Source organism: Eucyclogobius newberryi, unplaced genomic scaffold (genome assembly GCF_026437365.1).
Source record: "Eucyclogobius newberryi isolate DKJ021-1_F unplaced genomic scaffold, fEucNew1.0.hap1 SCAF_14, whole genome shotgun sequence".
In the NCBI taxonomy this organism is placed as follows: domain Eukaryota; kingdom Metazoa; phylum Chordata; class Actinopteri; order Gobiiformes; family Gobiidae; genus Eucyclogobius; species Eucyclogobius newberryi.
In genome coordinates, this window is record NW_027315768.1 from 38,657,523 (window position 1) to 38,681,165 (window position 23,643).

General features: G+C 48.0%; 1 protein-coding gene across 1 annotated transcript in view; it reads right to left on the reverse strand.

The window, feature by feature from the left end:
- Positions 1–23,643, reverse strand: part of LOC140359129 (titin-like) — a 342,168-nt gene that overhangs the window by 272,840 nt on the left and 45,685 nt on the right. The window contains exons 19-36 of the mRNA XM_072443997.1: positions 21,490–21,768; positions 20,974–21,243; positions 19,770–19,909; positions 19,569–19,695; positions 17,835–18,101; positions 17,073–17,339; positions 16,025–16,288; positions 15,716–15,855; positions 14,312–14,432; positions 12,782–13,048; positions 11,198–11,464; positions 10,818–11,084; positions 6,229–6,368; positions 5,956–6,082; positions 4,307–4,449; positions 1,968–2,091; positions 307–404; positions 70–238 (exon numbers count right to left, since the gene is read on the reverse strand). Of these exons, the coding sequence (XP_072300098.1) occupies positions 70–238; positions 307–404; positions 1,968–2,091; positions 4,307–4,449; positions 5,956–6,082; positions 6,229–6,368; positions 10,818–11,084; positions 11,198–11,464; positions 12,782–13,048; positions 14,312–14,432; positions 15,716–15,855; positions 16,025–16,288; positions 17,073–17,339; positions 17,835–18,101; positions 19,569–19,695; positions 19,770–19,909; positions 20,974–21,243; positions 21,490–21,768 (3,477 nt within the window). The remainder of the gene's footprint in view (positions 1–69; positions 239–306; positions 405–1,967; positions 2,092–4,306; positions 4,450–5,955; positions 6,083–6,228; positions 6,369–10,817; positions 11,085–11,197; positions 11,465–12,781; positions 13,049–14,311; positions 14,433–15,715; positions 15,856–16,024; positions 16,289–17,072; positions 17,340–17,834; positions 18,102–19,568; positions 19,696–19,769; positions 19,910–20,973; positions 21,244–21,489; positions 21,769–23,643) is intronic.

A 23,643-nucleotide genomic window follows, 5' to 3' on the forward strand; every position in this document is an offset into this window, starting at 1 on the left:
ACCAGGACTAAACCAGGTCTAAACCAGGTCTAAACCAGGACTAAACTAGGTCTTCAGGACTTTACTCACGCAGGACCTCGAGGTAGCAGGAGGTCTTGAACTGTTGGGCGTCACACGTGTAGAGTTTGGCGTCGTCCGGCGTGCAGCCCTGGATCACCAGAGCTCGCCGGCGTCCTTCGCTCACCACGTCGTACTTCTTTGTCTTTCTGATCTCCTGTCCTTCTCTGAACCAGCGCACCTGGGGACGCAGCAAAACCGGTTCAGAACCGGGTCTAGAACAGGACTAAACCAGGTCTGGAGCAGTACCTCTGCGTTCTCACGGGAAACCTGGCACTCCAGCACAGCAGTGGCCTCCTCCTCCACAGACTGATCCTCCAGAGGCTGTGTGAACTCTGCTGCCGCTTCTGAAGGAGAGAACAGGGTCTGAAGTAGGACTAGACCTGGTCTAGACCTGGTCTAGACCCGGTCTAGAGCCGGTCTAGAGCCGGTCTTAACTCTGACAATGAGCTGGGCCTGGTCTAAACCTGGTCTAGAGCCGGTCTAGAGCCGGTCTAGAGCCGGTCTTAACTCTGACCATGAGCTGGGCCTGGTCTAAACCTGGTCTAGAGCCGGTCTAGAGCCGGTCTTAACTCTGACCATGAGCTGGGCCTGGTCTAAACCTGGTCTAGAGCCGGTCTAAACTTTGACCATGAGCTGGGCCTGGTCTAAACCTGGTCTAGAGCCGGTCTTACCTCTGACCATGAGCTGGGACTGGTCTAAACCTGGTGTAGAGCCGGTCTAGAGCCGGTCTTAACTCTGACCATGAGCTGGGACTGGTCTAAACCTGGTCTAGAGCCGGTCTAGAGCCGGTCTTAACTCTGACCATGAGCTGGGCCTGGTCTAAATCTGGTCTAGAGCCGGTCTAAACTTTGACCATGAGCTGGGCCTGGTCTAAACCTGGTCTAGAGCCGGTCTTACCTCTGACCATGAGCTGGGACTGGTCTAAACCTGGTCTAGAGCTGGTCTAGAGCCGGTCTTAACTCTGACCATGAGCTGGGCCTGGTCTAAACCTGGTCTAGAGCCGGTCTAGAGCCGGTCTTAACTCTGACCATGAGCTGGGCCTGGTCTAAATCTGGTCTAGAGCCGGTCTAAACTTTGACCATGAGCTGGGCCTGGTCTAAACCTGGTCTAGAGCCGGTCTTACCTCTGACCATGAGCTGGGCCTGGTCTAAACCTGGTCTAGAGCCGGTCTAGAGCCGGTCTTACCTCTGACCATGAGCTGGGCCTGGTCTAAACCTGGTCTAGAGCCGGTCTAGAGCCGGTCTTACCTCTGACCATGAGCTGGGCCTGGTCTAAACCTGGTCTAGAGCCGGTCTAGAGCCGGTCTTACCTCTGACCATGAGCTGGGCCTGGTCTAAACCTGGTCTAGAGCCGGTCTAGAGCCGGTCTTACCTCTGACCATGAGCTGGGACTGGTCTAAACCTGGTCTAGAGCTGGTCTAGAGCCGGTCTTAACTCTGACCATGAGCTGGGCCTGGTCTAAACCTGGTCTAGAGCCGGTCTAGAGCCGGTCTTAACTCTGACCATGAGCTGGGCCTGGTCTAAATCTGGTCTAGAGCCGGTCTAAACTTTGACCATGAGCTGGGCCTGGTCTAAACCTGGTCTAGAGCCGGTCTTACCTCTGACCATGAGCTGGGCCTGGTCTAAACCTGGTCTAGAGCCGGTCTAGAGCCGGTCTTACCTCTGACCATGAGCTGGGCCTGGTCTAAACCTGGTCTAGAGCCGGTCTAGAGCCGGTCTTACCTCTGACCATGAGCTGGGCCTGGTCTAAACCTGGTCTAGAGCCGGTCTAGAGCCGGTCTTACCTCTGACCATGAGCTGGGCCTGGTCTAAACCTGGTCTAGAGCCGGTCTAGAGCCGGTCTTACCTCTGACCATGAGCTGGGCCTGGTCTAAACCTGGTCTAGAGCCGGTCTAGAGCCGGTCTTACCTCTGACCATGAGCTGGGCCTGGGTCTGGAAGTCCTGGGAGCAGAGCTTGACCTCTCCAGCCTCCGACAGCTTCACGTCCCTCACAGTGAGAGCGTGGACCTTGCCGACCACCCGGGTCTTCACCTGGATCACAACCAGACCACACACAAGTTAGAGTCCTAACAAAGCAGACCACACACAAGTTAGAGTCCTAACAAAGCAGACCACACACAAGTTAGAGTCCTAACAAAGCAGACCACACACAAGTTAGAGTCCTAACAAAGCAGACCACACACAAGTTAGAGTCCTAACAAAGCAGACCACACACAAGTTAGAGTCCTAACAAAGCAGACCACACACAAGTTAGAGTCCTAACAAAGCAGACTACACACAAGTTAGAGTCCTAACAAAGCAGACCACACACAAGTTAGAGTCCTAACAAAGCAGACCACACACAAGTTAGAGTCCTAACAAAGCAGACCACACACAAGTTAGAGTCCTAACAAAGCAGACCACACACAAGTTAAGAGTCCTAACAAAGCAGACCACACACAAGTTAGAGTCCTAACAAAGCACACCACACACAGGTTAGAGTCCTAACAAAGCAGACTACACACAAGTTAGAGTCCTAACAAAGCAGACCACACACAAGTTAGAGTCCTAACAAAGCAGACCACACACAAGTTAGAGTCCTAACAAAGCAGACTACACACAAGTTAGAGTCCTAACAAAGCAGACTACACACAAGTTAGAGTCCTAACAAAGCAGACTACACACAAGTTAGAGTCCTAACAAAGCAGACTACACACAAGTTAGAGTCCTAACAAAGCAGACTACACACAAGTTAGAGTCCTAACAAAGCAGACTACACACAAGTTAGAGTCCTAACAAAGCAGACCACACACAGACCAACAACAGCTCTTAAAGTCACAATCACCAGAGGAAAACCATCACTGCTTTCAGGGGACGAGGACAGTCTTTAGTGTCCTCAGAGGTCTTTCAAGGGACGAGGACAGTGTCTTTAGTGTCGTCAGAGGTCTTTCAGGGGACGAGGACAGTCTTTAGAGTCCTCAGAGGTCTTTTAGGGGACGAGGACAGTCTTTAGTGTCCTCAGAGGTCTATCAGGGGACGAAGACAGTGTCTTTAGTGTCCTCAGAGGTCTTTCAGGGCACGAGGACAGTCTTTAGAGTCCTCAGAGGTCTTTCAGGGGACGACACTCTGATCTTATCTCTTTCTATTTTGGTTGTGACTGTGACGAGCTCCAGACGCTGCATTTACTCCACTTTAAAAACACCAGATTAAACCAGGACCGAACCAGGTAGAAGTACTGCAGTACTGCAGTACTGCAGTACTTCTACCTGTCACTGGGCTGCAGGCGGCTGCATTATTAGTATTAGCAGTAGTATTAGTAGTAGTAGTAGTAGTATTAGTAGTAGTAGTAGTAGTAGTATTGCAGTACTCACCCTGTCGCTGGGCTCCAGGCGGCTGCAGTATTAGTAGTAGTAGTAGTAGTATTGCAGTACTCACCCTGTCGCTGGGCTCCAGGCGGCTGCAGTATTAGTAGTAGTAGTAGTAGTATTGCAGTACTCACCCTGTCGCTGGGCTCCAGGCGGCTGCAGTATTAGTAGTAGTAGTAGTAGTATTGCAGTACTCACCCTGTCGCTGGGCTCCAGGCGGCTGCAGTATTAGTAGTAGTAGTAGTAGTATTGCAGTACTCACCCTGTCGCTGGGCTCCAGGCGGCTGCAGTATTAGTAGTAGTAGTAGTAGTATTGCAGTACTCACCCTGTCGCTGGGCTCCAGGCGGCTGCAGTATTAGTAGTAGTAGTAGTAGTATTGCAGTACTCACCCTGTCGCTGGGCTCCAGGCGGCTGCAGTATTAGTAGTAGTAGTAGTAGTATTGCAGTACTCACCCTGTCGCTGGGCTCCAGGCGGCTGCAGTATTAGTAGTAGTAGTAGTAGTATTGCAGTACTCACCCTGTCGCTGGGCTCCAGGCGGCTGCAGTATTAGTAGTAGTGGTAGTAGTATTGCAGTACTCACCCTGTCGCTGGGCTCCAGGCGGCTGCAGTATTAGTAGTAGTAGTAGTAGTATTGCAGTACTCACCCTGTCGCTGGGCTCCAGGCGGCTGCAGTATTAGTAGTAGTAGTAGTAGTATTGCAGTACTCACCCTGTCGCTGGGCTCCAGGCGGCTGCAGTATTAGTAGTAGTAGTAGTAGTATTGCAGTACTCACCCTGTCGCTGGGCTCCAGGCGGCTGCAGTATTAGTAGTAGTAGTAGTAGTATTGCAGTACTCACCCTGTCGCTGGGCTCCAGGCGGCTGCAGTATTAGTAGTAGTAGTAGTAGTATTGCAGTACTCACCCTGTCGCTGGGCTCCAGGCGGGCTCCTCCCAGGAACCACTCGACGGCGATTCCTTCGTAGGAAAGTTCACACTCGAAAGTGGCCGTCTCTCCTGCAGTGACCTCCACGTCCTTTAGAGGGCGCATCGCCGAGATCGAGCGCGCTACAGAGAAGAAGAGAAGAAGAGAAGAAGAGAAGAAGAGAAGAAGAGGGAGAAAAGAGTCAGGGACGAGAAAGTACCATGTTGCAAACGAAAGTAAATAAAGGTGTAGAAAAGCAGAAGGTAAAGAAACAAAAGAAACAAAAGAAACAAAAGAGGACAAGAGCAGAAAAAACAAGAAACTGAAATGATCAAAACAGAAGAGAAAAGAGAGAGGTCTAAAGCTCCGCCTCTCAGCCAATCAGGAGCCAGCATTACGGCTGAGATCCACTAGACTAAAGCAGGACTAAAGCAGGACTAAAGCAGGTCTAAAGCAGGACTAAAGCAGGTCTAAATCAGGTCAAAGCAGGACTAAAGCAGGACTAAAGCAGGACTAAAGCAGGACTAAAGCAGGACTAAAACAGGACTAAAACAGGACTAAAGCAGGACTAAAGCAGAACTAAAGCAGGACTAAAGCAGGACTAAAGCAGGACTAAAGCAGGACTAAAGCAGGTCTAAAGCAGGACTAAAGCAGGACTAAAGCAGGACTAAAGCAGGTCTAAAGCAGGACTACAGCAGGACTAGAGCGGGACTAAAGCAGGTCTAAAGCAGGACTACAGCAGGACTAAAGCAGGTCTAAAGCAGGACTAAAGCAGGTCTAAAGCAGGACTAAAGCAGGTCTAAAGCAGGACTAAAGCAGGACTAAAGCAGGACTAAAGCAGGACTAAAGCAGGACTAAAGCGGGACTACAGCAGGTCTAAAGCAGGACTAAAGCAGGTCTAAAGCAGGACTAAAGCAGGACTAAAGCAGGACTAAAGCAGGACTAAACCAGGTCTAAAGCAGGACTAAAGCAGGTCTAAATCAGGTCAAAGCAGGACTAAAACAGGACTAAAGCAGGTCTAAAGCAGGACAAAAGCAGGTCCAAAGCAGGACTAAAGCAGGTCTAAATCAGGTCAAAGCAGGTCTAAAACAGGACTAAAGCTGGACTAAAGCAGGTCTAAAGCAGTACTAAAGCAGGACTAGAGCAGGACTAGAGCAGGTCTAGAGCAGGACTAAAGCAGGTCTAAAGCAGGACTAGAGCAGGACTAGAGCAGGACTAAAGCAGGACTAAAGCAGGTCTAAAGCAGTACTAAAGCAGGACTAAAGCAGGACTAAAGCAGGACTAAAGCAGGACTAAAGCAGTACTAAAGCAGGACTAAAGCAGTACTAAAGCAGTACTAAAGCAGGACTAAAGCAGGACTAAAGCAGTACTAAAGCAGTACTAAAGCAGGACTAAAGCAGTACTAAAGCAGTACTAAAGCAGGACTAAAGCAGGACTAAAGCAGGACTAAAGCAGGACTAAAGCAGTACTAAAGCAGGACTAAAGCAGTACTAAAGCAGTACTAAAGCAGGACTAAAGCAGGACTAAAGCAGTACTAAAGCAGTACTAAAGCAGGACTAAAGCAGTACTAAAGCAGGACTAAAGCAGGACTAAAGCAGTACTAAAGCAGTACTAAAGCAGGACTAAAGCAGGACTAGAACAGGACTCACCTTTGACCCTGAGCTGGGCGTTGGACTTGGCGTTGGCAGCAGAAAAGTCCACAGCTCCAGCCATTTCCAGCTTCACATTGTAAAGGATCAGAAGGTGACGTTTTCCCTCTTCTTTTATCTCCACGTCCTGAACACGACAAAACTTTATTACACCACAAACACTACATTTACACACCACAAACACAACTTCATTACACCACAAACACAACATTTACACACCACAAACACAACTTTATTACACCACAAACACAACTTTAGAGCTTAAATACTCACTGCTGATTGGTGCACAGCGTCTCCTTTCAGTTTCCAGTTCCCGTGGACGTCTTCCTCTGAAATCTCGGTCTCAAACTTGGCTGTTTCTGTCTCAGTCACTTCCACGCTGTAGAGCGGACGCACCACTTTAATGTCCCGCTCTGAGGAAACAACACAGCTGAGTCATGACACTAGCACTTTAATGTCCCGCTCTGAGGAAACAACTGTAATGGCAGAAAATGGGTCATGTCATGTCATTCTAATGTTGTTTTAGGCCATGACATGTCACGGAATTAATATCTTTGTTGTTCTCCTGTGCAGATGGGATAAGAATATGAGGTCCTGATTATACTGAATATCTACTGTCCGGCGCCTCTTAATCATCAATTAATGCGTCAGGACCGGATTCAGTGTGGAAATGGTCTTTGATTAAACCTCTGAAGAGATGGAACCGTCACAGACGTGATAGTCTGGTCTATCTCTTTTTGAGCTGATTTGGGTTGTGATTATGTTATGTTTGTTACCACCTATAAAAGGTGTACTTTGTAACTTGTAAAGTTAGGTAGGGACAGAACGAACTTGTCTTGTCTGCTTCAAGTTAATGCCTGGTTACTTTTTACTTGATCATTGTTTACAGGAAACTGCCGTAACAACACACAGCTGAGTCATGACACTAGCACTTTAATGTCCCGCTCTGAGGAAACAACACAGCTGAGTCATGACACTAGCACTTTAATGTCCCGCTCTGAGGAAACAACACAGCTGAGTCATCATCATGACAGTAGCACTGACAGTAGAGCTGATAGTAGCACTGACAGTAGCACTGACAGTAGCACTGACAGTAGCACTGATAGTAGTACTGACAGTAGCACTGATAGTAGCACTGACAGTAGCACTGACAGTAGCACTGACAGTAGCACTGATAGTAGCACTGACAGTAGCACTGACAGTAGCACTGACAGTAGCACTGACAGTAGCACTGACAGTAGCACTGACAGTAGCACTGATAGTAGCACTGACAGTAGCACTGATAGTAGTACTGACAGTAGCACTGACAGTAGCACTGACAGTAGCACTGACAGTAGCACTGATAGTAGCACTGACAGTAGCACTGATAGTAGCACTGACAGTAGCACTGACAGTAGCACTGACAGTAGCACTGATAGTAGCACTGACAGTAGCACTGACAGTAGCACTGACAGTAGCACTGACAGTAGTACTGACAGTAGTACTGACAGTAGCACTGACAGTAGCACTGACAGTAGCACTGACAGTAGCACTGACAGTAGCACTGATAGTAGCACTGACAGTAGCACTGACAGTAGCACTGATAGTAGCACTGACAGTAGCACTGATAGTAGTACTGACAGTAGCACTGACAGTAGCACTGACAGTAGCACTGACAGTAGCACTGACAGTAGCACTGACAGTAGCACTGACAGTAGTACTGACAGTAGCACTGATAGTAGCACTGACAGTAGCACTGACAGTAGTACTGACAGTAGCACTGACAGTAGCACTGACAGTAGCACTGATAGTAGCACTGATAGTAGTACTGATAGTAGTACTGACAGTAGCACTGACAGTTGCACTGACAGTAGCACTGACAGTAGCACTGACAGTAGCACTGACAGTAGCACTGACAGTAGCACTGACAGTAGCACTGATAGTAGCACTGACAGTAGCACTGACAGTAGTACTGACAGTAGCACTGACAGTAGCACTGATAGTAGTACTGACAGTAGCACTGACAGTAGCACTGACAGTAGCACTGATAGTAGCACTGACAGTAGCACTGACAGTAGCACTGACAGTAGCACTGACAGTAGCACTGACAGTAGCACTGATAGTAGTACTGATAGTAGCACTGACAGTAGCACTGATAGTAGTACTGATAGTAGCACTGACAGTAGCACTGACAGTAGTACTGACAGTAGCACTGACAGTAGTACTGACAGTAGCACTGACAGTAGCACTGACAGTAGCACTGATAGTAGCACTGACAGTAGCACTGACAGTAGCACTGACAGTAGCACTGACAGTAGCACTGACAGTAGCACTGATAGTAGCACTGACAGTAGCACTGATAGTATTACTGATAGTAGCACTGATAGTAGCACTGACAGTATTACTGATAGTAGCACTGATAGTAGCACTGACAGTAGCACTGATAGTAGCACTGATAGTAGCACTGACAGTAGCACTGATAGTAGCACTGACAGTAGCACTGACAGTAGCACTGACAGTAGCACTGACAGTAGCACTGACAGTAGTACTGACAGTAGCACTGACAGTAGTACTGATAGTAGTACTGATAGTAGTACTGATAGTATTACTGATAGTATTACTGATAGTCCAATGTTTTCTTTTTGTATTTTGTAATCACAGTAGTAACAGCAGTAGTAACAGCGGTAGTCGCAGTAGTTACAGCAGTAGTAACAGTAGTAACAGTGGTAGTAACAGTAGTAACAGCAGTAGTAACAGTAGTACCAGTAGTAACAGCGGTAGTAACAGTAGTAACAGCGGTAGTAACAGTAGTAACAGCAGTAGTAACAGTAGTAACAGTGGTAGTAACAGTAGTAACAGTAGTAACAGAAGTAGTAACAGCGGTAGTAACAGTAGTAACAGCGGTAGTAACAGTAGTAACAGCGGTAGTAACAGTAGTAACAGTAGTAACATAAGAAGTAACAGTGGTAGTAACAGTAGTAACAGCGGTAGTAACAGTAGTAACAGTAGTAGTAACAGTAGTAACAGTAGTAACAGCAGTAGTAACAGTAGTAACAGCAGTAGTAACAGTAGTAACAGCAGTAGTAACAGTAGTAACAGAAGTAGTAACAGTAGTAACAGTAGTAACAGCAGTAGTAACAGCAGTAGTAACAGTAGTAACAGTAGTAACAGAAGTAGTAACAGTAGTAACAGCAGTAGTAACAGTAGTAACAGCAGTAACAGCAGTAGTAACATTAGTAACAGTGGTAGTAACAGTAGTAACAGTGGTAGTAACAGTAGTAACAGTAGTAACGGCAGTAGTAACAGTAGTAACAGCAGTAGTAACAGTAGTAACAGCAGTAGTAACAGTGGTAGTAAGAGTAGTAACGGCAGAAACGGCAGTAGTAACAGTAGTAACAGCAGTAGTAACAGTAGTAACAGCAGTAGTAACAGTAGTAACAGTGGTAGTAACAGTAGTAACAGTAGTAACAGCAGTAGTAACAGTAGTAACAGCGGTAGTAACAGTAGTAACAGTGGTAGTAACAGTAGTAACAGTAGTAACGGCAGTAGTAACAGTAGTAACAGCAGTAACAGCAGTAGTAACAGTAGTAACAGCAGTAGTAACAGTAGTAACAGCAGTAGTAACAGTAGTAACAGTGGTAGTAACAGTAGTAACGGCAGTAACAGCAGTAGTAACAGTAGTAACAGCAGTAGTAACAGTAGTAACAGTAGTAACAGCAGTAGTAACAGTAGTAACAGTGGTAGTAACAGTAGTAACGGCAGTAACGGCAGTAGTAACAGTAGTAACAGCAGTAGTAACAGTAGTAACAGCAGTAGTAACAGTAGTAACAGTGGTAGTAACAGTAGTAACAGTGGTAGTAACAGTAGTAACAGTAGTAACAGTGGTAGTAACAGTAGTAACGGCAGTAACAGCAGTAGTAACAGTAGTAACAGTAGTAACAGCAGTAGTAACAGTAGTAACAGCAGTAGTAACAGTAGTAACAGTGGTAGTAACAGTAGTAACGGCAGTAACAGCAGTTGTAACAGTAGTAACAGCAGTAGTAACAGTAGTAACAGCAGTAGTAACAGTAGTAACAGTAGTAACAGCAGTAGTAGCAGTAGTAACAGTGGTAGTAACAGTAGTAACAGTGGTAGTAACAGTAGTAACAGTAGTAACAGTAGTAACGGCAGTAACAGCAGTAGTAACAGTAGTAGTAACAGTAGTAACAGTAGTAACAGCAGTAGTAACAGTAGTAACAGCAGTAGTAACAGTAGTAACAGTGGTAGTAACAGTAGTAACGGCAGTAACAGCAGTTGTAACAGTAGTAACAGCAGTAGTAACAGTAGTAACAGCAGTAGTAACAGTAGTAACAGTGGTAGTAACAGTAGTAACGGCAGTAACAGCAGTAGTAACAGTAGTAACAGCAGTAGTAACAGTAGTAACAGCAGTAGTAACAGTAGTAACAGTAGTATTAACAGTAGTAACAGTGGTAGTAACAGTAGTAACAGTAGTAACAGCAGTAGTAGCAGTAGTAACAGTAGTAACAGTAGTAACAGTAGTAACAGCAGTAGTAACAGTAGTAACAGCAGTAGTAACAGTAGTAACAGCAGTAGTAACAGCAGTAGTAACAGCAGTAGTAACAGTAGTAACGGCAGTAACAGCAGTAGTAACAGTAGTAGTAACAGTAGTAACAGTAGTAACAGCAGTAGTAACAGTAGTAACAGCAGTAGTAACAGTAGTAACAGTGGTAGTAACAGTAGTAACGGCAGTAACAGCAGTAGTAACAGTAGTAACAGCAGTAGTAACAGTAGTAACAGTAGTATTAACAGTAGTAGGGTTAGGGTTAGGGTTAGGGTTAGGGTTAACCCTAACCCTAACCCTAACCCTAACAGTAGTACTTTACCTTCGATGTTGAGGTTGGCCGTCGTCTTGTCGGAGCCGCAGTCGCACGTGTAGGCCCCGATGTTGGCCTTCTCCGCTTTCCTGACCGTCAGGACGCGCTTCTTTCCGTCAGACGAGATGGCCATGGTTTTGGACGGTGTGATTTCCTTCCCGTCTTTGAACCACTTGACGTCGGCGACGGCTTTGCTGAGCTCGCACACCAGGCGCACCTCGTCCCGCTCCACCGCCGTGTAGTTCTGCAGCTTTGTGGTGAAGTACAGGTCGCCCTCTGCACCACACGGGACAGGCCCCAATGAACACCACATCTCAACTTTGACCTTTGACCTGTCCAGGCTTTCTCCCTCCACATCTCAACTTTGACCTTATGAAAGTGTTTCTCACCTATAACGGTCAGCATGGCGGTCAGGCTCTTGTCCATGGCCTCCACGCGGATCATGGACGTGTCGTCGATGGTGGCCTCTTTGATGGCGAGCGAGTGGGCGGTGCCCTGGTCAGACATGTGCACCACCTTTGATGGGTGGAGCCGCACGTCGTTCTTGTACCAAACCACCGGGATCTTATCGTGAGAAAGCTCCACCGAAAACTCCGCCGTCTCACGCTCTTTCACCGTCACGTCCTTTATGGGCTTCACGAACTCCAGACGGATCCCTGTCAGTTATACAGACACGTGTCAGTTATACAGACACGTGTCAGTTATACAGACACGTGTCAGTTATACAGACGCGTGTCAGTTATACAGACGCGTGTCAGTTATACAGACGCGTGTCAGTTATACAGACGCGTGTCAGTTATACAGACGCGTGTCAGTTATACAGACGCGTGTCAGTTATACAGACGCGTGTCAGTTATACAGACGCGTGTCAGTTATACAGACGCGTGTCAGTTATACAGACGCGTGTCAGTTATACAGACACGTGTCAGTTATACAGACACGTGTCAGTTATACAGACGCGTGTCAGTTATACAGACGCGTGTCAGTTATACAGACACGTGTCAGTTATACAGACACATGTCAGTTATACAGACACGTGTCAGTTATACAGACACGTGACACGTGTCAGTTATACAGACACATGTCAGTTATACAGACACGTGTCAGTTATACAGACGCGTGTCAGTTATACAGACGCGTGTCAGTTATACAGACGCGTGTCAGTTATACAGACGCGTGTCAGTTATACAGACACGTGTCAGTTATACAGACGCGTGTCAGTTATACAGACGCGTGTCAGTTATACAGACGCGTGTCAGTTATACAGACGCGTGTCAGTTATACAGACGCGTGTCAGTTATACAGACGCGTTTCAGTTATACAGACACGTGTCAGTTATACAGACGCGTGTCAGTTATACAGACGCGTGTCAGTTATACAAACACGTGTCAGTTATACAGACGCGTGTCAGTTATACAGACGCGTTTCAGTTATACAGACGCGTGTCAGTTATACAGACACGTGTCAGTTATACAGACACGTGTCAGTTATACAGACACGTGTCAGTTATACAGACGCGTGTCAGTTATACAGACGCGTGTCAGTTATACAGACGCGTGTCAGTTATACAGACGCGTGTCAGTTATACAGACACGTGTCAGTTATACAGACGCGTGTCAGTTATACAGACACGTGTCAGTTATACAGACGCGTGTCAGTTATACAGACGCGTGTCAGTTATACAGACGCGTGTCAGTTATACAGACGCGTGTCAGTTATACAGACGCGTGTCAGTTATACAGACACGTGTCAGTTATACAGACACATGTCAGTTATACAGACACGTGTCAGTTATACAAACACGTGTCAGTTGCAGATGAGAGGTTAGGTCTTGTTTTTTAGAGTCTATTATATAGTTATACTTTGATAGTTCAATCGTCTGTAGTTTATCTTGTCTGTGAATGAGTTTGACTTCATTGTGTCCACTAGTTTGGTGTCTCCTCATTGTGTGGACAGATAAAGGCTTGTCTCACCCTGAATGACCAGTTTCCCGGCCGTCCTCTTGTCCTCGGCCTCAAACATGTACTTGGCCTCGTCTTCGTAGGCCACAGACTTGACGCGAAGCACAAAAAGGTTTCCCTCCTGGACACAATCGAACTTGTCGTCGCTCTGGACCTCGGCGGAGCCTTTGAGCCAGCGGAACGTCTTTGGAAGGCGCGACACCTCCACCTCGAAGCGCGCCTCGTCCTTCTCGTAAACGTGGACATCGCTGAGCGGAGTCATGAAGTTCAGAGGAAGTTCTGAGGCGGACGAGACAGAAAAGGGTTTGAAACATGTGACTAACACTTTGTGAAAATACATCTCCAAACTTATGATCAGGGCGGCATCTAACCATCATTTCAGTGTTTGAGAGTCAAAGATTATTTCTATTGAACTTTGAGACTTTTTAAGAGACATTTTTAAACAAATAAAGGTGTAAATATACGACTGAAGGCTAGTTTGATGTAATAATGCCACTCTTTAGTCCAGACAAACATCACCATGAGACAAACACATCTATCAGTTCATTTAGTGGTAAATGGTCCAGTGTTTGCTCTCACCTTTGACCTTGAGGTTAGGTTTGCTCTCACCTTTGACCTTGAGGTTACGTTTGCTCTCACCTTTGACCTTGAGGTTAGCCACTGCTCCAGTGTTTGCTCTCACATTTGACCTTGAGGTTAGCCGCTGCTCTAGTGTTTGCTCTCACCTTTGACCTTGAGGTTAGCCGCAGCTCTAGTGTTTGCTCTCACATTTGACCTTGAGGTTAGCCGCTGTTCTAGTGTTTGCTCTCACCTTTGACCTTGAGGTTAGCCGCTGCTCCAGTGTTTGCTCTCACCTTTGACCTTGAGGTTTGCCGAAGCTCTAGTGTTTGCTCTCACCTTTGACCTTGAGGTTAGCCGCAGCTCTAGTGTTTGCTCTCATCTTTGACCTTGAGGTTAGCCGCTGCTCTAGTGTTTGCCCTCATCTTTGACCTTGAGGTTAGCCGCTGCTCTAGTGTTTGCTCTCATCTTTGACCTTGAGGTTAGCCGCTGCTCTAGTGTTTGCTCTCACCTTTGACCTTGAGGTTAGCCGCTGCTCTAGTGTTTGCTCTCACCTTTGACCTTGAGGTTAGCCACAGCTCTAGTGTTTGCTCTCACCTTTGACCTTGAGGTTAGCCGCTGCTCTAGTGTTTGCTCTCACCTTTGACCTTGAGGTTAGCCGCTGCTCTAGTGTTTGCTCTCACCTTTGACCTTGAGGTTAGCCGCTGCTCTAGTGTTTGCTCTCACCTTTGACCTTGAGGTTAGCCGCTGCTTTAGTGTTTGCTCTCACCTTTGACCTTGAGGTTAGCCGCTGCTCTAGTGTTTGCTCTCACCTTTGACCTTGAGGTTAGCCGCTGCTCTAGTGTTTGCTCTCCTCTTTGACTTTGATGTTAGCTGCAGCTCTAGTGTTTTCTCTCACCTTTGACCTTGAGGTTAGCCGCAGCTCTAGTGTTTGCTCTTATCTTTGACCTTGAGGTTAGCTGCTGCTCTAGTGTTTGCTCTCACCTTTGACCTTGAGGTTAGCCGCACACTTGGCATTAGCAGCGCTAAATGAAACTTCTCCAGACCCTTTGCAGTTATAAAGGATCAGAGTGTGTTTGGGGCCTTCCTCGATGATGTCCACGTCCTGCAGGAGGCGACAAAGAGAAAAACATTTCAGGTCAAATCTGCAAAGACATTTGTGATCAAGAATGTCTATGACCCCTCAAGGTCAGCGCTGCTTTTCTTTTAAACCCCAGACTAAGGTTAAGGTCAAAGGTCAAATATATCTTTCCTTTTGGAGTCTAAACTTCTGTGTCTCTTTGTGAAGCCGAGTTTAAACTCTAAGCTCAGTACTGAAAGAGGACTGGGTCAGGTCCGGTCTCAGGTCCGGTCTCAGGTCCGGTCTCAGTTCCGTCTCCGGTCAGTCTCAGGTCCAGTCTCAGGTCCGGTCTCAGGTCCGGTCTCAGGTCCGGTCTCAGGTCCGGTCTCAGGTCCGGTCTCAGGTCCGGTCTCAGGTCCGGTCTCAGGTCAGTTTCAGGTCCAGTCTCAGGTCCGGTCTCAGGTCAGTTTCAGGTCCGGTCTCAGGTCCGGTCTCAGGTCCGGTCTCAGGTCCGGTCTCAGGTCCGGTCTCAGGTTAGTCTCAGGTCAGTCCCAGGTTAGTCTCAGGTCAGTCTCAGGTCCGGTCTCAGGTCCGGTCTCAGGTCCGGTCTCAGGTCCGGTCTCAGGTCCGGTCTCAGGTCCGGTCTCAGGTTAGTCTCAGGTCAGTCCCAGGTTAGTCTCAGGTCAGTCTCAGGTCAGTCTCAGGTCGGTCTCAGGTCCGGTCTCAGGTCCGGTCTCAGGTTAGTCTCAGGTTAGTCTCAGGTCTGGTCTCAGGTCCGGTCTCAGGTTAGTCTCAGGTCAGTCTCAGGTCGGTCTCAGGTCCGGTCTCAGGTCCGGTCTCAGGTCCGGTCTCAGGTCCAGTCTCAGGTCCAGTCTCAGGTCCGGTCTCAGGTCCGGTCTCAGGTTAGTCTCAGGTCAGTCCCAGGTTAGTCTCAGGTCAGTCTCAGGTCAGTCTCAGGTTAGTCTCAGGTCCGGTCTCAGGTCCGGTCTCAGGTCCGGTCTCAGGTTAGTCTCAGGTTAGTCTCAGGTTAGTCTCAGGTCCGGTCTCAGGTTAGTCTCAGGTCAGTCTCAGGTCAGTCTCAGGTCAGTCTCAGGTCAGTCCCAGGTTAGTCCCAGGTTAGTCTCAGGTTAGTCTCAGGTTAGTCTCAGGTTAGTCTCAGGTTAGTCTCAGGTCAGTCTCAGGTCAGTCTCAGGTCCGGTCTCAGGTCCGGTCTCAGGTCAGTCTCAGGTCCGGTCTCAGGTCAGTCTCAGGTCAGTCCCAGGTTAGTCTCAGGTTAGTCTCAGGTTAGTCTCAGGTTAGTCTCAGGTTAGTCTCAGGTCAGTACTCACAGAGGACGGACTGAGGACGTTTCCGTTGAGTTTCCACTGTCCGTGAACGTCGTCGGCTGAAATCTCCAACTCGAACCGCGCAGTTTCTCCTTCAAACAACTCCACACCGTAGATGGGACGCACCACCTTAATGTCCCGGGCTAAAGAGAGGAAGAACAGGTCAGAACCAGGTCAGAACCAGGACTAAAACAAATCTGAACTCCACACCATAGATAGGACGCACCACCTTTATCAAGCTACAGGAGAGGGAACCCGGATCAGAACCTGGTCTAAACTAGGACTACAGCAGGACTAAACCTGGTCTCTTACCTTCCACAGTGAGCTTGGCTTTGGTCTGGTCAGTTCCACAGTCGCAGCAGTACTGCCCTTGTTCTTGGATCTCGACCTTCTTGAGGACCAGGCTTCTTTTGGTGCCTTCGCTCTTCAGGACCAGGGTCTTGGACTGGGTCAGTTCCACCTGTTCCCGGTACCAGACCACAGGCACGTCTTTGCTGAGCTCGCACTGCAGGGCCACCTCGTCCTTCTCCACTGCTGTGAAGTCTGAGAGTTTGGTGATGAAAATGGCATCTCCCTCTGCAACGGCGAGAAGAAAGAGTCAGAGGAGACGAGATGGAGGGATGAGAAGAAGAAGTCAGAGAAGGAGACGAGATGGAGGGATGAGAAGAAGAAGTCAGAGAAACAAGATGCTGTGATTGAGATGTTTGAACACAATGATTTCATAGATGAAAAGAAAAGAGTTTGGAAATGAAGACGGACGGTTCATGGAGCAGTCTGAAGGTCGAGAGATAAAGGATCTCAAGAAGAACTGATGATGAACAATATTTCATGGATGAAGTTTAGACCAAAGGTAGAGATGTCATGTTGTGATGGAACAAAGATGATGGAGATTTATGGAGATTATTGGTGAAAATGAAAGAGAAAAGACAAAGATGGAAGAGTTTTGTAGATTTCACAGATGAATGAAACACATTCAAAGGGGGCTGATGGAGCAGATGTTCTGATGGAGGAGATGATGGAGCAGATGATGGAGCAGATGATGGAGCAGATGATGGAGCAGATGTTCAGATGGAACAGATGATGGAGCAGATGTTCTGATGGAGGAGATGATGGAGCAGATGATGGAGCAGATGATGGAGCAGATGTTCTGATGGAGCAGATGATGGAGCAGATGATGGAGCAGATGATGGAGCAGATGATGGAGCAGATGATGGAGCAGATGATGGAGCAGATGATGGAGCAGATGATGGAGCAGATGTTCTGATGGAGCAGATGTTCTGATGGAGCAGATGATGGAGCAGATGATGGAGCAGATGATGGAGCAGGAGATGGAGCCGTTGTGATGAACCTCTGGTGTTACCTATGACGCTGAGCTTGGCGTTGCAGCTGACTCCTCGCACCTCGGCCTTGATCTGACACGTGTCGTCCATGCTGAGGCTACGCAGCTCCAGCAGGTGGCGCCGTCCCTCCACCCGTGTGACCACGGTGCGGCTCACGTGAACTTTGACCTCATTGCGGTACCACACAATAGGAACATCCTCGTGACTCAGCTCCAGCTCAAACACGGCTGTCTGACCCTCCTTCATCGTGACGTCCTGGAGCGAGCGAGTGAACTGCAGACGCACGCCTGGAATATACACCCACGTATAAGTACTTCTACTACTAGTACTACTACTAGTACTACTGCTACTGGAACTGCAGACGCACGCCTGGAATATACACCCACGTATAAGTACTTTTACTTCCTCTACTAATACTACTACAACTGCAACAACAACTGCAGACCTACACCTGCAATGTACTCCTACTTAAGCAGTTTTACTACAACTATAGCTACTAAAACGGCTGCTGTTACTACTTAAAACTACTACTACTGCAAATATAATTGGAGACGAACGCCTGGAATATACAGTACTTTTACTACACCCACTACTACTGCTACTACTAGTACTACAACTGGAGACACTGGGCTGTAACGTGAGTACTATTACACACTTACATTTGCACACAGAGAGATCAGGTTAAAGGGGCGGGGCTAATGAAAATGACTTCTGGACTATGACTACAGTAACCACGTGTTCCCACCTCTCTTTCCTCCTCATTCTCTCTCCTCGGCTCTCACCTTCCACCTTGAGTTCGGCCGTGCTCTTCAGCTCCTGCACTTCCACCGTGTACTGCGCCTCGTCCTCAAACTGACAGTTGTTGATGACGAGCAGGTGTTTGTTTCCACTGTGGATGAGCTCGTGTTTGGGGCTTTGGGTGATGACCTCGAGTCCCCTGAACCACAGCACCTTAGGGACCTCACGTGTCACTGTGCACTCGAACTTGGCCTGTTTGTTCTCAGGCACCGACACGTCCTTCAGCCGCTCCACAAATGCCAGCTCGATCTCTGGAGCAACAGCACATCATGTTACACCAGATTTCAACGGGATCAAACCAGCATTTCACCAGTGGAGAAAGTTCAGGGTTGTATTGGAAAAAAGAGGTTTAAAGGTTTTAAAGAGCAGGTTTACACTTACCGCTGAGTCCAGGGACAGACCTGAGCTGAAGGTTCAATCCTCTGCTATTTTAACCATTCCTTTTCCCTGTTTTCCTGCTTTACATGATTCAGCAGTTTTGTGTGACCTTTGTGTTACGTGAGGATGTCGTGACGTCTTCTTTCAAATAGACCCATATATATATATATATATATATATATATATATATATATATATATATATATATATGTATAAACAGTGCACAATTTAGGCCATTACTGAGTTTCGAGTTATTTCTATTCATATATTTTGGGGAAAGTTATCAAAATTGATCCTACAAGTCCAAAAATATAGACGGATCGGATGGACCAGCAATTCTAAAATATCAGGATCGACCAGGTAAAGACCACATGGATCTGGTGGTGGGGTCTTCTCACATGAGCGTCAATGGAGACCAGGAAGTCCAACCCTTGTACCGCACCAAGGAGAAGCTGTCAACTTCCTCTACTGTGTTTGAACCTTTGACCTTGTGTTTTTACCTTTGACGTTGTGTTTGAACCTTTGACGTTGTGTTTGAACCTTTGACGTTGTGTTTGAACCTTTGACGTTGTGTTTGAACCTTTGACGTTGTGTTTGAACCTTTGACCTTGTGTTTGAACCTTTGACCTTGTGTTTTTACCTTTGACCTTGTGTTTGAACCTTTGACCTTGTGTTTGAACCTTTGACGTTGTGTTTGTACCTTTGACGTTGTGTTTGTACCTTTGACGTTGTGTTTGAACCTTTGACGTTGTGTTTGTACCTTTGACGTTGTGTTTGTACCTTTGACCTTGTGTTTGAACCTTTGACGTTGTGTTTGTACCTTTGACGTTGTGTTTGTACCTTTGACGTTGTGTTTGTACCTTTGACGTTGTGTTTGAACCTTTGACCTTGTGTTTGTACCTTTGACGTTGTGTTTGTACCTTTGACGTTGTGTTTGAACCTTTGACCTTGTGTTTGTACCTTTGACGTTGTGTTTGTACCTTTGACGTTGTGTTTGTACCTTTGACCTTGTGTTTGAACCTTTGACCTTGTGTTTGTACCTTTGACGTTGTGTTTGTACCTTTGACGTTGTGTTTGAACCTTTGACCTTGTGTTTGTACCTTTGACGTTGTGTTTGTACCTTTGACGTTGTGTTTGTACCTTTGACCTTGTGTTTGAACCTTTGACGTTGTGTTTGAACCTTTGACCTTGTGTTTGTACCTTTGACGTTGTGTTTGTACCTTTGACGTTGTGTTTGTACCTTTGACCTTGTGTTTGAACCTTTGACGTTGTGTTTGTACCTTTGACCTTGTGTTTGAACCTTTGACGTTGTGTTTGTACCTTTGACGTTGTGTTTGTACCTTTGACGTTGAGCATGGCCGACGTGTTGGCATTCAGAGCTTGGTAGGACACTTCTCCGGCCTGATCCAGCTGAACGTTCTTCAGAGTAAGGAACCTCTTCTTCCCCTCCATCTTAATGTCCACAGTCTGCAAGAGGAGCAGCGTCAGCCACAAAGGACAGTATGACATAAGGTAGAGGATTGACAATGCTCTGGACTCACCGGAGACCTGGTCAGGACTTGTCCTCTCAGTTTCCACTCTCCAACCACATCCTCTTCTGAGATCTCTGTGTTGAAGTGTGCTTCCTCCTTCTCCATCACCTCCACGTTCTCCAGAGGCTTCAGGACCTCAGCCTCACGCTCTGAAAGAGATGAACAAGTCAGGAACAAGTCAGGAACAAGTCTAGAACAAGTCAGGGACAAGCCCAGAACAAGTCAGGGACAAGTCCAGAACAAGTCCGGAACAAGTCAGGGACAAGTCCAGAACAAGTCAGGAACAAGTCAGGGACAAGTCCAGAACAAGTCAGCGACAAGTCCAGAACAAGTCAGGGACAAGTCCAGAACAAGTCAGGGACAAGTCCAGAACAAGTCCAGAACAAGTCAGGGACAAGTCCAGAACAAGTCAGGGACAAGTCCAGAACAAGTCAGGGACAAGTCCAGAACAAGTCCAGAACAAGTCAGGGACAAGTCCAGAACAAGTCCAGAACAAGTCAGCGACAAGTCCAGAACAAGTCCAGAACAAGTCCAGAACAAGTCAGGAACAAGTCAGGGACAAGTCCAGAACAAGTCAGCGACAAGTCCAGAACAAGTCAGGGACAAGTCCAGAACAAGTCCAGAACAAGTCAGGGACAAGTCCAGAACAAGTCCAGAACAAGTCAGGGACAAGTCCAGAACAAGTCAGGGACAAGTCCAGAACAAGTCCAGAACAAGTCAGGGACAAGTCCAGAACAAGTCCAGAACAAGTCAGGAACAAGTCAGGGACAAGTCCAGAACAAGTCAGCGACAAGTCCAGAACAAGTCAGGGACAAGTCCAGAACAAGTCCAGAACAAGTCAGGGACAAGTCCAGAACAAGTCAGGGACAAGTCCAGAACAAGTCAGGGACAAGTCCAGAACAAGTCCAGAACAAGTCAGGGACAAGTCCAGAACAAGTCCAGAACAAGTCAGCGACAAGTCCAGAACAAGTCCAGAACAAGTCAGGGACAAGTCAGGGACAAGTCCAGAACAAGTCAGCGACAAGTCCAGAACAAGTCAGCGACAAGTCCAGAACAAGTCCAGAACAAGTCCAGAACAAGTCCAGAACAAGTCCGGAACTGGTCTCTGGTCTCTGGTCTCTGGTCTCTGGTCTCTGGTCTCTGGTCTCTGGTCTCTGGTCTCTGGTCTCTGGTCTCTGGTCCCTGGTCTCTTGTCTCTTGTCCCTGGTCGTACCTCCCAGGGTGAGCTTGGCGCTGTATCTCCGGTCCTCCACCTCCAGGGTGTAGTCACACACATCGCTGGGCTGACAGTTGTTGATGGTGAGGTTGACGTTGGGTCCGTCCTTCTGGATCTTGACTTTGTCTGAAGGCTTCAGCTCCTCGTCTCCCTTCATCCACTTCCAGTTGGGCGTGTCCTTGAAGAGCTCGCCCCTGAACGTGGCGCTGGCTCTGGGTTTGACGTGTTGGTCCCTCAGAGGCTTCACCAGCCAGTCTTTAATGATCTCTGAGGAACATCAGAATAATAACGTTTTATAAGGACCACAGCAAAAAGGAGAAGTCTTATAGTCCCTTTGTTGAGATTTAGGATGGAATTATTCATTTATAGATAAATACTACATGTGCTTTTATATCAATCATTACAGACACGAGGACTCATCGTGGACTCATCGTGGACTCATCGTGGACTCATCGTGGACTCATCGTGGACTCATCGTGGAGCTTCTCATTAGGATTGAGATGTGTCACTCACCGATGACTTTCACGTTGGTGGACGTCAACACGTCCTCCTGTTCGTCCACGGAGCAGGTGTAAAGCCCCGCCTCTTCCTCCGTGGCGTTCTGGATGGTGATGGCGTGTTGCATGCCGATCACGTTGATGGCGATCTTTCCCGCCTTCTTCTTGATGGCGGCGCCGTTACGTTTCCAGGAGGCGTCGCGCTCTTTGTTCAGCTCACAAATGAGATACATGGGCTGACCCTTCATGCACGAGGTCTCAGGCTCCAGCTCCTTCAGCCACTTCAACGGCAGCTCTGAGGAGATAATACAGGGCTAAAGAGGGGCTAAAGAGGGGCTAAAGCAGGGCTAAAGAGGGGCTAAAGCAGGGCTAAAGCAGGGCTAAAGAGGGGCTAAAGAGGGGCTAAAGCAGGGCTAAAGCAGGACTAAAGAGGGGCTAAAGAGGGGCTAAAGTGGGGCTAAAGCAGGGCTAAAGAGGGGCTAAAGAGGGGCTAAAGAGGGGCTAAAGAGGGGCTAAAGCAGGGCTAAAGAGGGGCTAAAGCAGGGCTAAAGCAGGGCTAAAGAGGGGCTAAAGAGGGGCTAAAGCAGGGCTAAAGCAGGACTAAAGAGGGGCTAAAGTGGGGCTAAAGCAGGGCTAAAGAGGGGCTAAAGCAGGGCTAAAGCAGGGCTAAAGAGGGGCTAAAGAGGGGCTAAAGAGGGGCTAAAGAGGGGCTAAAGCAGGGCTAAAGCAGGGCTAAAGCAGGGCTAAAGAGGGGCTAAAGAGGGGCTAAAGAGGGGCTAAAGCAGGGCTAAAGCAGGACTAAAGAGGGGCTAAAGAGGGGCTAAAGTGGGGCTAAAGCAGGGCTAAAGAGGGGCTAAAGCAGGGCTAAAGCAGGGCTAAAGAGGGGCTAAAGAGGGGCTAAAGAGGGGCTAAAGAGGGGCTAAAGCAGGGCTAAAGAGGGGCTAAAGCAGGGCTAAAGAGGGGCTAAAGAGGGGCTAAAGCAGGGCTAAAGCGGGGCTAAAGCGGGGCTAAAGCAGGGCTAAAAAGGGGCTAAAGAGGGGCTAAAGAGGGGCTAAAGAGGGGCTAAAGCAGAGCTAAAGCAGGGCTAAAGAGGGGCTAAAGAGGGACTAAAGCAGGGCTAAAGAGGGGCTAAAGCAGGGCTAAAGTAGGGCTAAAGAGGGGCTAAAGAGGGACTAAAGCAGGGCTAAAGAGGGGCTGAAGAGGGGCTAAAGAGGGACTAAAGAGGGGCTAAAGCAGGGCTAAAGAGGGGCTAAAGCAGGGCTAAAGCGGGGCTAAAGCAGGGCTAAAGAGGGGCTAAAGAGGGGCTAAAGAGGGGCTAAAGCAGAGCTAAAGCAGGGCTAAAGAGGGGCTAAAGAGGGGCTAAAGCAGGGCTAAAGAGGGGCTAAAGCAGGGCTAAAGCAGGGCTAAAGGGGGCTAAAGAGGGGCTAAAGAGGGGCTAAAGCAGGGCTAAAGAGGGGCTAAAGAGGGGCTAAAGCAGAGCTAAAGCAGGGCTAAAGAGGGGCTAAAGAGGGACTAAAGCAGGGCAAAAGCAGGGCTAAAGAGGGGCTGAAGAGGGGCAAAAGAGGGGCTAAAGAGGGACTAAAGCAGGGCTAAAGAGGGGCTAAAGCAGGGCTAAAGCAGGGCTAAAGCGGGGCTAAAGCAGGGCTAAAGAGGGGCTAGAGAGGGGCGAAAGAGGGGCTAAAGCAGAGCTAAAGAAGGGCTAAAGAGGGGCTAAAGAGTGACTAAAGCAGGGCTAAAGAGGGGCTAAAGCAGGGCAAAAGAGGGAATAAAGAGGGGCTAAAGCGGGGCTAAAGAGGGGCTAAAGCAGGGCTAAAGAGGGGCTAAAGAGGGGCTAAAGCAGGGCTAAAGAGGGGCTAAAGCAGGGCTAAAGCAGGGCTAAAGAGGGGCTAAAGAGGGGCTAAAGCAGGGCTAAAGAGGGGCTAAAGAGGGGCTAAAGCAGGGCTAAAGCAGGACTAAAGAGGGGCTAAAGAGGGGCTAAAGCAGGGCAAAAGAGGGGCTAAAGCAGGGCTAAAGAGGGAATAAAGAGGGGCTAAAGAGGGGCTAAAGCAGGGCTAAAGAGGGGCTAAAGAGGGGCTAAAGCAGGGCTAAAGAGGGGCTAAAGAGGGGCTAAAGAGGGGCTAAAGCAGGGCTAAAGAGGGGCTGAAGAGGGGCTAAAGCAGGGCTAAAGAGG